Below are 14,421 nucleotides of genomic sequence, written 5' to 3' on the forward strand. Positions count from 1 at the left end.
AATTGGCCCGCTCATCAATACTCCATTTCAATGATGTTGTTGGATACCTTAAATAATCTTTTGGGAGTAATTCACACGCCAGATGGTTGTGTGCGTCCCTATCAAAACAACTTATGTAAATCAGTCCCATGAAGAAAATAGCTTCCTGGTTAGATATCTTAAGGTCTAGCAATCAAGTTCTTTCTTCTCTTCTCTTTTATTCCATCCGTTCCTAAATATAAGTCTTTGTAGAGATTCCATTATGGACCACATATATAATCAAATTCTTTTTTATAACTTTTTAGAGACACCCTACTTCCACTTGCTTCGACTTTCTGGAATTTTCTTTTTCATGTTCAATTTGCATCCTTTTGGGGAAACTAAAGTTAAGTTAGATCAAGTTTTCTTACAATATACGGAAAGAGTCAAAAGATAATTAATGTATTATATTTAACAATGTTTACTTTCTTGCATTATATCCAAAATGACAAGAAAATGAACTGTACTCTAGATTTGTTTTCCCTGCCATGTGTTAAAAGCCCAAGTAGAATTATGCCCTACAAAAGTTCAAGATGTTTTTTTCACTAGGCCGAAGTTTAGTGATGAATATTGTTTTCTTTTTTCAATTTCCTATTCCATTCAATATTTTTGATAAAGAGAATATATAAATATAAAGGGTACATTCCCAGAAATTAGGATGAGCTCATGACATCACTATATACACTTAGCTATCTCCCAGTCATTGACTTCACTTTTATATGTGTCATAGCATAGCGTGTACTACCATCTTCTCATAATTTATACCCGCAAGGCATGCTATTATAAATTCCATTTTGTATGATCACATGATTTATGACGTACTCAGCACATAGCTTATAAGTAAGGCTGCTCGCCTGGTACTCCTGCTATCAATGTTCCATTGCGACACCTCACTATGAGCTCAGGAAACACGGGTTTGCACGGCATCTGAAGAGAATCAACCTTCTGATTGAGGTGCGCACATACTACCTTTGTGTTCTTCTTTTAATTGAGTGAATTCTCTTCTCTTCTTCAGCCCCTTGGATAGCTCTAACGGAGTTGGCCCACCCGCGTTTGAGTCCGCTATGCTAGGGTTAATTGTGGAGAATTCTCGTCTGAATGGGTTAAGAGAGGGATTCTTCCCCCACTGCCCGACGTTTCTTATTACTACAACAAATCACCAACTTAATTGGTACATGTAGAAACAGCGCTCGACCGATTGTTTTATTCATACCATCAACATCTTGTTGTGTCATGTCCACTTCTGCGAAATCAACTACAACCATATCGACAGTTCTGCTAGGGGGAAAACTATGATTTTCCTTCATTAGCTTATTCCCGGGTTTTTTTTCCTTTTTTTTCTTTGAAAAGGGGGTTTACCCCGACCTCTGCATGAGAAAGATGCATACGGCCATATTATTAATAAGCAAAAGGTTCAACAAAGGTCTCGTAGTCTCATACAAAAGAACAAAGAGCTCAACACGGAGCACGAAAGCACGAAAAAGGGATAGCCACAACCGGCAGGCAAAATAGATAGGAAACTAAACACCTATCCTATTACATGACTCCCGTCCAAACCGGTTGAAGATGGCCCGAGCTACCGGCTCCCATCGGATAGAACCAGTAACCAAATGCTGATCCCTGGCCTCCGTTGGAGTGAGTAGCGACCACATACGGATGAGTGTAGTGGCCCTGAAGATAACCTGCAAGAAATGAAAATTTGTTGTTCTGTTAAAAACTAAATCGTTTCTGCAATTCCAGATTGCCCAGAGTAAAACACATACTCTTACTCGGATATGTCTAGATGTTACTACGTCAATCCCATCTAGCCACGTCCCAAATAAAGTGTTGATGGAGTTCAGAGGCGTTATATTAAAAGCTATGTGGATAGACCTCCATAAAATCTTTGCTAAAGGGCAATCAAGAAAGAGGTGTCTGATTGATTCATCACTATCACAAAAACTACATCTTTTAGAGCCCGTCCAGTTGCGCTTCGCCAAATTGTCCTTAGTTAAATGACTTTTTTGTGGACAAACCACATAAACAATTGATTTTTAAAGGCACTTTAACTTTCCAAACATGTTTCGAACTAGGAATGACGCTATCGTTGATAATATCCAAATATATGGATCCTACTGAAAACTCCCCATTGTTAGTTAATTTCCAGCGAAGCTGGTCTGGTTGTTGAGAGAGTTGGACATCCATCAATCGTCTCACAAGATGGAGCCAATCTTCCCAACGGCTTCCTATTAGCGTCCTCCTGAATTGAATATTAAGAGGAAATTGACTGTAATACTGTTGCAACGCAAGCATCTCTTCACTGAACAATATTATAGGGAGAAGGATATTGGATCGCAAGGGGAGCTTCCCTAGCCATGTATCCTCCCAGAATCTTGTGGAAGTACCATTTTGAACTACGAACTTTGTCCTATTGAAGAAGGTTGATTTCACTCACATGAGTCCCTTCCAGAAAAGCCAATCAGTCGGTCTTACCGTCACCTGGGATAACGTTTTGGACTGGAGGTACTTAGCACGAAGAATCTGTGCCCAAGTGGCATCCGTCTCTACATATAACTTATACAACCATTTACTGAGAAGACATCTATTCTTTACCTTTAAATTTTTAATGCATAGACCCCCCTGGTCCTTCGGCCTACAAATGATGTCCCACTTAGCGAGTTTGTATTTTCTTTTTAATTCATCGCTCTGCCAGAAGAAGCGTGATTGATAAAAGTCTAGCCTTTACCGTACTCCAACTAGTACTTCGGAAAAAGACAACAAAAACATAGGCATACTCGTGAGAACCGAATTAATTAGAATCAATCGTCCTCCGTATGACATAAGCTTGCCCTTCCAGCAGCTCAGTTTTTTCTTAAATCGATCCTCAATGCTCTTCCACTCTTTGTTAGAGAGCTTGCGACGGTGAATTGGTATACCCAAATACGTGAAGGGTAAAGACCCCAATTCACACCCGAACAATTCTTTGTATGCTTGTTATTTTTCTTTAGCTCTTCTAAAGCAGAACAATTCACTTTTGTGGAAGTTAATCTTCAACTCCGATAATTGTTCGAACAAGCATAAAACAAGCTTCATATTTCTAGCTTTAGCCAAATCATGCTCCATAAAGATGATAGTATCATCAGCGTACTGTAGGATAGGCACTCCCCCGTCAACCAAATGCGGGACGAGGCCACCTACCTGACCATCATCCTTGGCCCTTCCTATTAAGATTGTCAACATATCCACGACAATATTGAACAGAATCGGCAACATCGGATCTCCTTGTCGCAGGCCCTTGTGAGTTTGGAAATAATGACCTATGTCATCATTAACCCTGATTCCAACAGTCATTTTTGCGTGAACAAATCTATATGTTCTCTCCAGGCCTGATCGAAACCTTTCATACGCAAAGCCTGCTGAAGAATTGGCCATTTGACCTTGTCGTACGCTTTCTCAAAATCCACTTTGGAAACCACCCCATCCAGTTTTTTCGTGTGGATTTCATGGAGCATTTCATGCAAAACCACAACCCCTTCTAGGATGTTTCTGTCTGGCATGAAAGCACTTTGGGACGGCTGCACCACATAATGTGCAATTTATGTGAGCCTATTAGTCCCAACTTTGGTAAAGATTTTAAAGCTAACATTAAGAATACAGATCGGCCAAAATTGCTCAATCTTCACAGCCTTTGTTTTCTTAGGAAGAAGCGTGATAGTGCCGAAGTTCAAGTGAAACAACTCCAACTTCCCCAAGAAAAGGTCCTAAAACATCGGGAGCAAGTCCTCCTTAATAATGTGCCAGCACTTCTTATAAAACTCCGCCGAAAAACCATCCGGTCCTGGAGCTTTATTATTTTTTATTTGGGAAATTGCTTCGAACACCTCTTTCTTCGTAAAGGGGCTGTCAAAATATCGTTCTCATCAACTGCGAGCTGAGGAACATTCTCAACCCTCGACTCGTCCAAAGAAACAAAATTGTCCCCAGGAGGCCCAAACAACTATTTGTAGTAATTTGTGATATATGCCTTTAGGTTCTCCTGCCCTAATCTCGTTCCCTCATCTTGCTCAAGCTGAAAAATTCTCTTCTTTTGGTGCTTGCCATTCGCAATCATGTGGAAGAATTGTGTGTTATCATCCCCTTGGACGATTTTGCGAACTTTAGCTCACAGAACCCATTTCAATTCCTCCTCATAGAGCAGTTCTTTCAATCTTAACTCCGCCTCCACTTTAGTTTCCAGTTCTCTGGTATCTAATATGGAGGACTCCGTTTTTAAATCTAGGGATTGAATAAGCAAAAGGAGCATTTCTTTCTCAGCCCCACCCAGATGCTTCGCCCAACCCCGCAAGAATTGCCGTAAATGCCTGATCTTATTTTGCCAACGCTCAACATTCGTTCTCCCTCCTGAATCTTTCGCCCATTCTCTGGCTATTAGATCCAGAAACCCTTCTCTTTCAAACCACGCTGATCCGAAAGAAAACGTACTCTTGTTCCCCACGTGCGTTGCCTCACCTGAGTCAACCAACAATGGGGTATGATCGGAGATTGCGCGTGAGAGTGCTTGGACCGTCACAAGGGGAAACTTCTGTTCCCACTCGACGCTCGCTAGGACCCGGTCCAGCTTCTCAAAGGTCGGGACCGGTAGTGTGATAGCCCAAGTGAATTTTCTACCAGAAAGGTCAATCTCTCGAAGGTCTAAGCTTTCAATAATTGTATTAAATATAAACGACCATCTGCCGTCAAAGTTATCATTGTTTTTTTGTCTCGTCTACGAATGAAGTTAAAGCCCCCCCCCCCCCCACAATTAGAATTGGGAGTTGCTCGTTACCACAAATACGAACTAGATCCACCAAAAAGTCGGGTTTGAGTTCTGGTTGTGCGGCACCATATATCGCCACCAAGGCCCAATTAAACCCATCTATCTTTGACCGAACCCGAAACTTGACCGCGAAACTTGACCGCAGAATCTCCCATAACCACATTCCTAACTTCCAACGAGTCGCATTTAACCCCAAGTAAGATCCCACCGGATCTTCCTCTTGGAGGTAAACAATGCCAATCAAAGTCCACCCCTCCTGACAGAGTGCTTAGGAACTTGGGGGGGGGGGGTGAAATTGTCCCTACAAGTTTCTGACAGGGCAATGAAATCCAATTTGTGATCAATAGAAGCATCCGCTAGAAACCTTCTTTTAGCCAAGTCCTTAAGACCTTTGCTATTCCAAAAAATTCCTTTCATCTTTCATCATGAAATTTTTTAGTTGTTCGGATCCTAGCACTTCTACGCACACCGACGCCGGATAAATCCTATGACTCCATTTGCGTTTAGCTTTGTTTTGTTCCTCTATCCGATCGTCACAATCGAGCTCGGTGAACACATCCACTTGGGAATCAGCAATAATGGAGTCCCTTGGGGAAATGGCATAGGCGTCCTCATTCTCAGGAGGAGAGGGTGCCAGATCCGCACAAAAGCTATCAAGCACATTGACCCCCAAAGCATCAACATCAGAATCGTTCATAGGTTTAACAGCCGCTAGGTTTCTAATCATCTCTAAAGCGCGCTCCGCTTCGAGAACCAAGAGATCATTAACCGACTTAACGACTTCATCATCATTTCTACCCAGAGAAACACCCAACTGATTTGCGTTATGAATAATCTCATCATTAGAAAAAAGCAAGATAGAATTGGAAGTGTTGATTGACATACCAGTAGTGACCTCAATATCACGAAGCTTGGCCGCCCGCATGGCGCACCGTAGCTGCATGTAATCAATGTCCGGCCGATCCTGTAGGCGACATCTCATCCGTCGACCATCAGAGATCGGGTCCGGAATCCCTCCAAAAGCGATGATGTCGTCCCGGGTGACCCCGTTCGGGGTAAGGCCTCCTGCCCGACCCCCAACAGGGCTCAACTGAGCTGAACCAGCCGGAGAGCTGCCCTTCGTCGGAAGCACCGATGAAGCCCCCCAGCCATCACCGCCACCAGGCACGGCATGCCCAGCAAGCTCAGACCAAGACCACCAGTCGGGACCTGAGCAAGCGTCGCCCCCTCCAGGGACGACCGGGGAGAGGAAGAGGCGGGGGCCACCTGCCTGCACCCCCCTCCCAAGCCAGTAGCTCCTCCCGCGCGTGGCGTGGCCACCAAGGGAGAGGTAAGGGCGGGGGCCTCCTGCCCACACCCCCCTCCCGAAGAGTCACCTCCAGGTACGTGAAGAACATCCGCAACGCCGCCTGGCGTCGACGGACTCCTCATCCGCAGAGAAGCACCATCCCGATCAAGGAGAGATTTTTTCCTAGCAAAAGCCCCCTTAGACCTTAGGTATAACTCTTTTTGTTTGCGAAACTAGTAGAATCATGTGAAACTCTAGTTCATGATTTCTCCTGATGCAATTAGGAATGCAAATTTGCGACCCTCGGGGTTCCCTCGGACCCTTTTTAGTTCAACCAAATGAACTAAATTTTCAATAGATGTAACTTCTAGAAAACTAGTTCTAAATTGGATATTCGGAAACAAAACACAGGCGTTGATGTTCTGTTGCCCGGCCACTGCGTAATACATAAGCAGAACAAGTAAAACAGTTCCCCCGCAATAAAAAGAACAAGTAAGATGTTGCAACTGTTATCCTAATTTTAGAAGAACTCCAGTTTCAAACGAGACTGATTTTTTTTTTCCAAATATTGTCACTCTCTCTCTCTCTCTCTCCAAATGTGAAAAAAGACCAGGAATTACATAAGGAATCTCAGTTATGCTTGATGTCCAAAGAAGAAAACAAAGGAAGAAAAACCATGGTCTTTGTGTGTCTGTGTGAAGGGAGGGGGGGGGGGGGGGGGGGGGGGGGTTGCAACGTACTCTTAAAAGTACACAGATAAACTCTGGCCCTTCATGCAACGGTTGATTCACCGTTAAACCATGATCTTTTATGGATAAGCGCAATCTTGGGGTTATTTTCCTATTCTCACATGGTGCAAACTGAGAAATCAACGGAATAGAAAATGTGGTCACCTTACAAATTGAACCCACATTAGCTTTCTGATGTCACTGAATTTACTTATATGGATGTATGCACATCTGACATAGTATCTCAAGTTCTAAACATACGTTCTTGTTTTTTGCAGCGCCAGACATACTGGGTACCTAGTTGCTGGTTACATAACTACTAGTGACGACATTATGGGCATGTTGGAAACTAGGGCCACATGGTTGGCCATAGCTATTTTTTTCATAACTGTTGTAGCCACCAAGATTTCAAGACGGAAAAGCAATGTCCACCCGTCGTCCACACCACTTCCTCCTGTCGTGAATGTCCTCACTCTCTTACCTTCGTTTTTTAACAATGGTTTTTGGGTTACAATCAATGATCTGTATACAAGGTTCGGCGCTGTATTTACAGTAAATTTGCTTGGACCAAAGATAACCTTGTTGGTTGGACCGGAGGTCTCAACTCATTTCTTCCAAGGGCTGGAGTCAGAGATTAGCTTTGGTAATTTCGCCGAGGTCACCATTCCACTATTTGGCCAGGAAGTTCTTTATGGTGTAGATCCCGCAACTCGCAACGAGCAAGTAAATTTCATTGTTGATGTACTAGAGCCATCCAAGATGCGAAGCCTCGTTGATCCCATATTTCATGAAGTAGAGGTACATCTAAAAGCAATATTCACTTTATTTTGACTCCCTATGGCTTTTCTTCAATTTTGCTATTTATTTTTGTGGTTTCATATATTCGACAATACACCTCTTCAACAGGCAGTTTGCTTTCGTAAATTCCATTACTTAAACTAAGTCAGTACTAAGTTGACTACATGTGTTTCCGCAAAAAATAAATACACATGTATGACTTGGTTTCGGCCAGGGGATGCAAATTTGGAACCTAAAGGGCACCCTTGTACCCTCCTTAGTTCAACTAAGTGAACTAAACTTTGAGTATCTGTCATTAGCTTTGGATAGAAAATGTAAATGATAGGAGTAGTGATAGCATGCATGTGTGCCGCACTTGACTGATTGATTTCTAATACTTTTATGCAGACCTTCTTTGCAAAGTGGGGACAAGATGGCACAGTTGATCTTAAACATGAACTCGAGCATGTTCTCATGTTTATATCATGTCGGTGCCTACTTGGATATGAGATTCAAGAGACGATGTTGGAAGAAGTATACTCATTGTTCCATGAACTTGAGAATGGCTTAAACTATTTCAGTTACTTGTTTCCATATATGCCAACCCCGACAAACTGCCGACGTGACAAGGCACACATCAGGCTGAAAGAAATATTCAGTACAACCATTAGGTCACGCAGAAGCTCCGGCCGAGTCGAAGATGATGTAATGCAGAGGCTGATGAATTCCAAGTATAAAGATGGCCGCTCCACAACAGAAGCAGAAATTTCAGGCATAATCATGGCCCTCATCTTTGCTGGAAAACACCCAAGCTCTAGCTCTAGTATATGGGCGGGAGCTTTCATGCTGAGCAACACCAAGTTCTTAATGGCTGCTGTGGAGGAGCAAAAACATATCATTAGCAAGTATGATAATCAAGTAAGCTACACTGCCTTATTAGAGATGGATACCCTGCATAGTTGCATCAAGGAGGCAATTAGGATGCGTACTCCATCGCAAATGTTAACTCGCAAGGCACATAAGAAATTCAAGGTGCATACCCAAGAAGGAAAGGAATATCACATACCTGCAGGGCATAACATCGTAATCCCTACGGCACTCAACAATAAGCTGGCACATGTTTACAGTGACCCTCATGTGTATGATCCTGATCGGTTTGGTTCTGCAAGACACGAGGACAAAGTTGGTGGCAAGTTCTCTTTCACGACATTTGGTGGTGGAAGGCATATGTGCCCTGGCATGTCCTTTGCTTACCTTCAAATGAAACTGATATGGAGCCATCTGCTAAGAAACTTTGATCTCAAACTAATATCTCCTTTCCCAGATGCAGACTTGAGCATGCTGGGCCAAGAGCCTAAAGGAAAACTAATGGTAAGTTATAAGAGACGTCGGTTGCCGTGCAGCTAGCCGTTGATAAAGTAGTAATATTAGTAACTATACCTAGTTAATATTAGTGTAGAATAAGAATTTGGTTGTGGAAAGGTTCGCCCCGAAGAAGGTTTTCCTGCTGTCTCCAAATTCAGTTAGAGTTGATTTCTTTTACTCCAAGTTGTAATCGGACTTATAAGCCCTCCCTAGTGGATAAATACACGCAGCCAAGTTGAATATATTTTCGCTACCTCATCTTCTCTCTCGTCTGCCCCTTGTGTTGCTGCCCTGACGACGCCTATCCACGATAGGTCATAAAGTGTAAATTGTTGATAGATTCATGCAAGGCAGATTTCCACACCTTGCAAGTCCACCACAAGATGAACACATAGAAAACAACGATCCTAATCCAATCACTAAAAATTACCGCCTCTTTGTCTTTGGCTTCAAGAGCTGCTGACTTGCCTGACATTACACGCTTCAGAACCCTGTAATGCCGTGTAGTGTGCTTGGGACATAGAAGATTACCCTTGTCGTCCGTGGTGACATAGAATCTATTTTTTCTTCTTCTCCTCTATTCCTTTCTTCTTCTCCTCTTCTTTTTCTTCTTTTTCTTCTTTTTCCTCTTTTTATTTATTTCTCCTCTTCTTCATCTTCTTATTTTCCTTTTTCCTCTCATTCTTTTTCTTGTTCTTTCTTCCTTCTTCCTCTTTTGTTCCTTCGACCCTCTCGATCCCTCGACCCTAGAAACCTCGAACCCTCGACCCTGAAAGCCTCGACCCTTGACCCCTTAACGACCCTCGACCCTCTACCCTAGCTAGTTCCCAACCCTCGACCCCTCGGCGATCCTCGACACCCTCATTCCCGATAAAAATTAAGAAGAAGAAGAAAAAAAAGAGGAGAAAAAAAAGGAGAAGAAGCCCCTCTATTCCTTCTTCTTTTCCTCTTTTTTTCTTCTTCTTTCTCTTCTTCCTCTCCTCGTCTTCTCCTTCTTCTTCTCCTTCTTTCTCTACTTATTTTCCTTTTCCTTATTTTACTTTTTCCTCTCCACTAACATAAAATGCACTATCCTAAAATGCAACAACCATAAAATGCACTAAATTGATCAACTAACCTAAAATCAGTGATAAAATGCACTAACCTAAAATCGATATCTATTAACAACTTCAAAAAATAATACATATATGAAAAAATGCATATATGAAAAAAAAACATCATCATATCATCAACAGAAAAAATAGTATTTTTTCTAAAAATTTATCTTTTGCATATATACATCAACATATATATACACTAACCTAAAATGCACAAAAATGCTATCGGAGAGGGGGTATATCGACCCCCCTCATGTATCCACATACATACATCTATACATACATATATACTTACATATATGTATAAATTTTTGCAGATATAAACTTTTGCATATATAAAGTTTTTCTAAAATCTAACTTTTGCATATATGAACATATATACACAGAGAACATATACATACATATACAGAGAACATATACATAAAATGCACAAAAAAATAAGAGGAAAGGGCGCCGGCGGCCGGACCGAAGGCGGCGGCGTGTGGTCGGGGCGACGAGGTTGGGGAAGGGGCGGCGCGCGCGGCGACGGCGACGGGGTCGGGGAACGGGTGGCGCGCGCCGCGACGGTGACGGGGTCAGGGCAGGGGCGGCGCGCGCGGCGACGGCGACGGCGACGGGGTCGGGGCAGGGGCGGCGCGCGCGGCGACGACGACGGGGTCGGGGCCGGCAGGGGCGGCGGGCGCGGCGACGGTGTCGGGGCAGGGCTCGGCGGCGACGGCGACGAGGAGCAGAAGGCGTCGGGGTGAGAAGAAACAGATGGATTTTGGCGAAAACTGCTAAGTGCTGTATATATACGAAGGGCATTGGTCCCGGTTCGTGACACCAACCGGGACTAATGCCCCATTTAGTCCCGGTTGGTACCACCAACCGGGACCAAAGGCCTCTTTTTCGGCAGCCCAAAGGGCGGGAACCGCCGGCCTTTGGTCCCGGTTGGTGGCACCAACCGGGACTAATGCCCCCTTTAGTCCCGGTTGGTGCCACCAACCGGGACCAAAGGCCTCTGTGCTGCCCGCCTCAGGGCCAAAGTTTAGTCCCACCTCGCTAGTCGAGAGGGGCGCGTAGTGGTTTATAAGCCCCACTGCCGCACCCCTCTCAAGCTCCTCTCCACCGCAGGCTTTCGGGCCTACTTGCTATTGCTTTGCCTGATGGCCCTTCTGGGCCTACTGCGGGCCTGAATCCTGGCCCATAGTAGGGTTTGTAGTCGTATTCAGGCTGTGGGGGCCCAGTAGGAGGCATTTTTTTTTGTTTTTTTGTTTTCTTTACTTATTGTTGCTATATTTTTTTTCCAGTTTTTTCTTTTGTTTTCTGCATTATTTATTTTCTTTTGTTTTTTGCTTTATTTTTTAATTGCTTTTGCTTTTAGTTTTAGGAAAATTATAAACTTTCTGTTAGTGCCATTAGTTTTCAAATTTGAAAACACTTTTTTGTTTTTTTTGTTTTCCTTCTTGCTTTATTTATTTTATTTTGTTTCTACTTACAACAAAATACTTATTGTTGTTTTTTTCTTTTGTTTTCTGCATTATTTATTTTCTTTTTTTTTGCTTTATTTTTTAATTGTTTTTGCTTTTAGTTTTAGGAAAATTATAAACTTTCTGTTAGTGCCATTAGTTTTTAAATTTGAAAACACTTTTTTTGTTTTTTTGTTTTCTTTCTTGCTTTATTTATTTTATTTTGTTTCTACTTACAACAAAATACTTATTGTTGTTTTTTTCTTTTGTTTTCTGCATTATTTATTTTCTTTTGTTTTTTGCTTTATTTTTTAATTGTTTTTGCTTTTAGTTTTAGAAAAATTATAAACTTTTTGTTAGTGCCATTAGTTTTCAAATTTGAAAACACTTTTTTTGTTTTTTTGTTTTCTTTCTTGCTTTATTTATTTTATTTTGTTTCTACTTACAACAAAATACTTATTGTTGCTATTTTTAATTATTACGAGGGCCGAACCATAAGACATTAAAGCATTTCAAATGAACTCTAAAAAAGTTGAAAGTTGGCATGGTATCATAAATTGACCCACATAGCATGTGCATGTACAAAACGGACAATGGTATCATACTCGTCAGTTACAAAGTTGGCATGGTATCATCATAATAGTTGCGGGAGAAAGTCTTCACTTTTTCTTCGCTTGTGCCATTTGCTTATTGCGCCATAACCATGGATAATCTTCATCGTTTATCAGGATGCTGGGGTCAGCCTTGACTTTGAAGGGAGGAATTTCATGAAACTTTTCATAATCTTCAGACATGTCTGTCTTGTCCTCCACTCCCACGATGTCCCTTTTTCCTGAAAGAACTATGTGGCGCTTTGGCTCATCGTATGATGTATTCGCTTTCTTATCTTTTCTCTTTCTCGGTCTGGTAGACATGTCCTTCACATAGATAACCTGTGCCACATCATTGGCTAGAACGAACAGTTCGTTAGTGTACCCAAGATTTTTCAGATCCACTGTTGTCATTCCGTACTGTGGGTCTACCTGTACCCCGCCTCCTGACAGATTGACCCATTTGCACTTAAACAAAGGGACCTTAAAATCTACTCCGTAGTCAAGTTCCCATATATCCACTATGTAACCATAATATGTGTCATTTCCCCTCTCGGTTGTTGCATCAAAGCGGACACCGCTGTTTTGGTTGGTGCTCTTTTGATCTTGGTCAATCGTGTAAAATGTATTCCCATTTATCTCGTATCCTTTTCAAATCAATACAGTCAAAGATGGTCCCCTAGACAACAAGTACAGCTCATCACAAACAGTGTTGTCACCTCTGATACGTGCTTCCAACCAACTGCTGAAAGTCCTGATGTGTCCACATGTAATCCAGTCGTCGCACTGCTCCGGGTGTTTGGAGCGCAGACTGTTCTTGTGTTCGTCGACATAAGTATCACCAAGGTAGAGTTCTGTAGAACTGTGTAGTGTGCTTGAGACCAAGAATATCCGTCCCTGCATATTATTGAGTCTCTTCCAAGCGTGCCTTTTCTAGTCAGTCTCCCCTCGTACCGCGATTTAGGGAGACCTATCTTCTTAAGGCCAGGAATGAAGTCAACACAAAACCCGATGACATCCTCTGTTTGATGGCCCATGGAGATGCTTCCTTCTGGCCTAGCGCGGTTACGGACATATTTTTTTAGGACTCCCATGAACCTCTCAAAGGGGTACATATTGTGTAGAAATACGGGGCCCAGAATGACAATCTCGTCAACTAGATAAACTAGGACGTGCGTCATGATATTGAAGAAGGATGGTGGGAACACCAGCTCGAAACTGACAAGACATTGCACCACATCACTCATGAGACTTTAGGTTCTGAAACTTTTTCTCTGCCATATTTATTATTCCTTTTATATTAGACGAGAAGCCAGTCGGGACCTTCATACTAAACAGGCATTCAAAGAAGATTTCCTTCTCTTCTTTGGTAAGAGCATAGCTGGCAGGACCTTCATACTGCTTTGGAGGCATGCCGTCTTTTTCGTGCAAACATTGTAGGTCCTCCCGTGCCTCAGCTGTATCTTTTGTCTTCCCATACACGCCCAAGAAGCCTAGCAGATTCACGCAAAGTTTCTTCATCACGTGCATCACGTCGATCGAAGAGCGGACCTCTAGGTCTTTCCAGTAGGGTAGGTCCCAAAATATAGATTTCTTCTTCCACATGGGTGCGTGTCCCCCAGCGTCACTCGGAACAGCTAGTGCGCCGGGACCCTTTCCAAAGATTACGTGTAAATCATTGACCATAGCAAGTACGTGATCACTGATACGCATGGCGGGCTTCTTCCGGTGATCTGCCTTGCCTTTGAAATGCTTGCCTTTCTTTCGACATTGATGGTTGGTCGGAAGAAATCGACGATGGCCCAGGTACATATTCTTCCTGCAGCTTGCTAGGTATATACTATCGGTGTCAAGTAAACAGTGCGTGCATGCGTGGTATCCCTTGTTTGTCTGTCCTGAAAGGTTACTGAGAGCAGGCCAATCGTTGATGGTCACGAATAGCAACGCCTTTAGGTTAAATTCCTCCTGTTTGTTCTCATCCCACGTACGTACACCGTTTCCATTCCACAGCTGTAAAAGTTCTTCAACTAATGGCCTTAGGTACACATCAATGTCGTTGCCGGGTTGCTTAGGGCCTTGGATGAGGACTGGCATCATAATGAACTTCCGCTTCATGCACATCCAAGGAGGAAGGTTATACATACATAGAGTCACGGGCCAGGTGCTGTGATTGCTGCTCTGCTCTCCGAAAGGATTAATGCCATCCGCGCTTAAAGCAAACCATACGTTCCTTGGCTCACTTGCAAACTCATCCCAGTACTTTCTCTCGATTTTTCTCCACTGCGACCCGTCAGCGGGTGCTCTCAACTTCCCGT

The 14,421-nt window shown here is 43.0% G+C and overlaps 1 protein-coding gene across 1 annotated transcript; it reads left to right on the forward strand.

Moving 5' to 3' along the window:
• Positions 1-898: 898 nt before the first annotated feature.
• On the forward strand, positions 899-9,196 carry LOC123115399 (obtusifoliol 14-alpha demethylase-like). The gene is made up of 3 exons (XM_044536560.1): positions 899-972; positions 7,108-7,627; positions 8,015-9,196. The coding sequence occupies exons 2-3, from the start codon at positions 7,163-7,165 to the stop codon at positions 9,011-9,013; spliced, it is 1,464 nt and encodes a 487-aa protein (XP_044392495.1). The 5' UTR covers positions 899-972; positions 7,108-7,162; the 3' UTR covers positions 9,014-9,196.
• Positions 9,197-14,421: the final 5,225 nt, after the last annotated feature.

Source organism: Triticum aestivum, chromosome 5B, assembly GCF_018294505.1.
Source record: "Triticum aestivum cultivar Chinese Spring chromosome 5B, IWGSC CS RefSeq v2.1, whole genome shotgun sequence".
Taxonomy (NCBI): Eukaryota; Viridiplantae; Streptophyta; class Magnoliopsida; order Poales; family Poaceae; genus Triticum; species Triticum aestivum.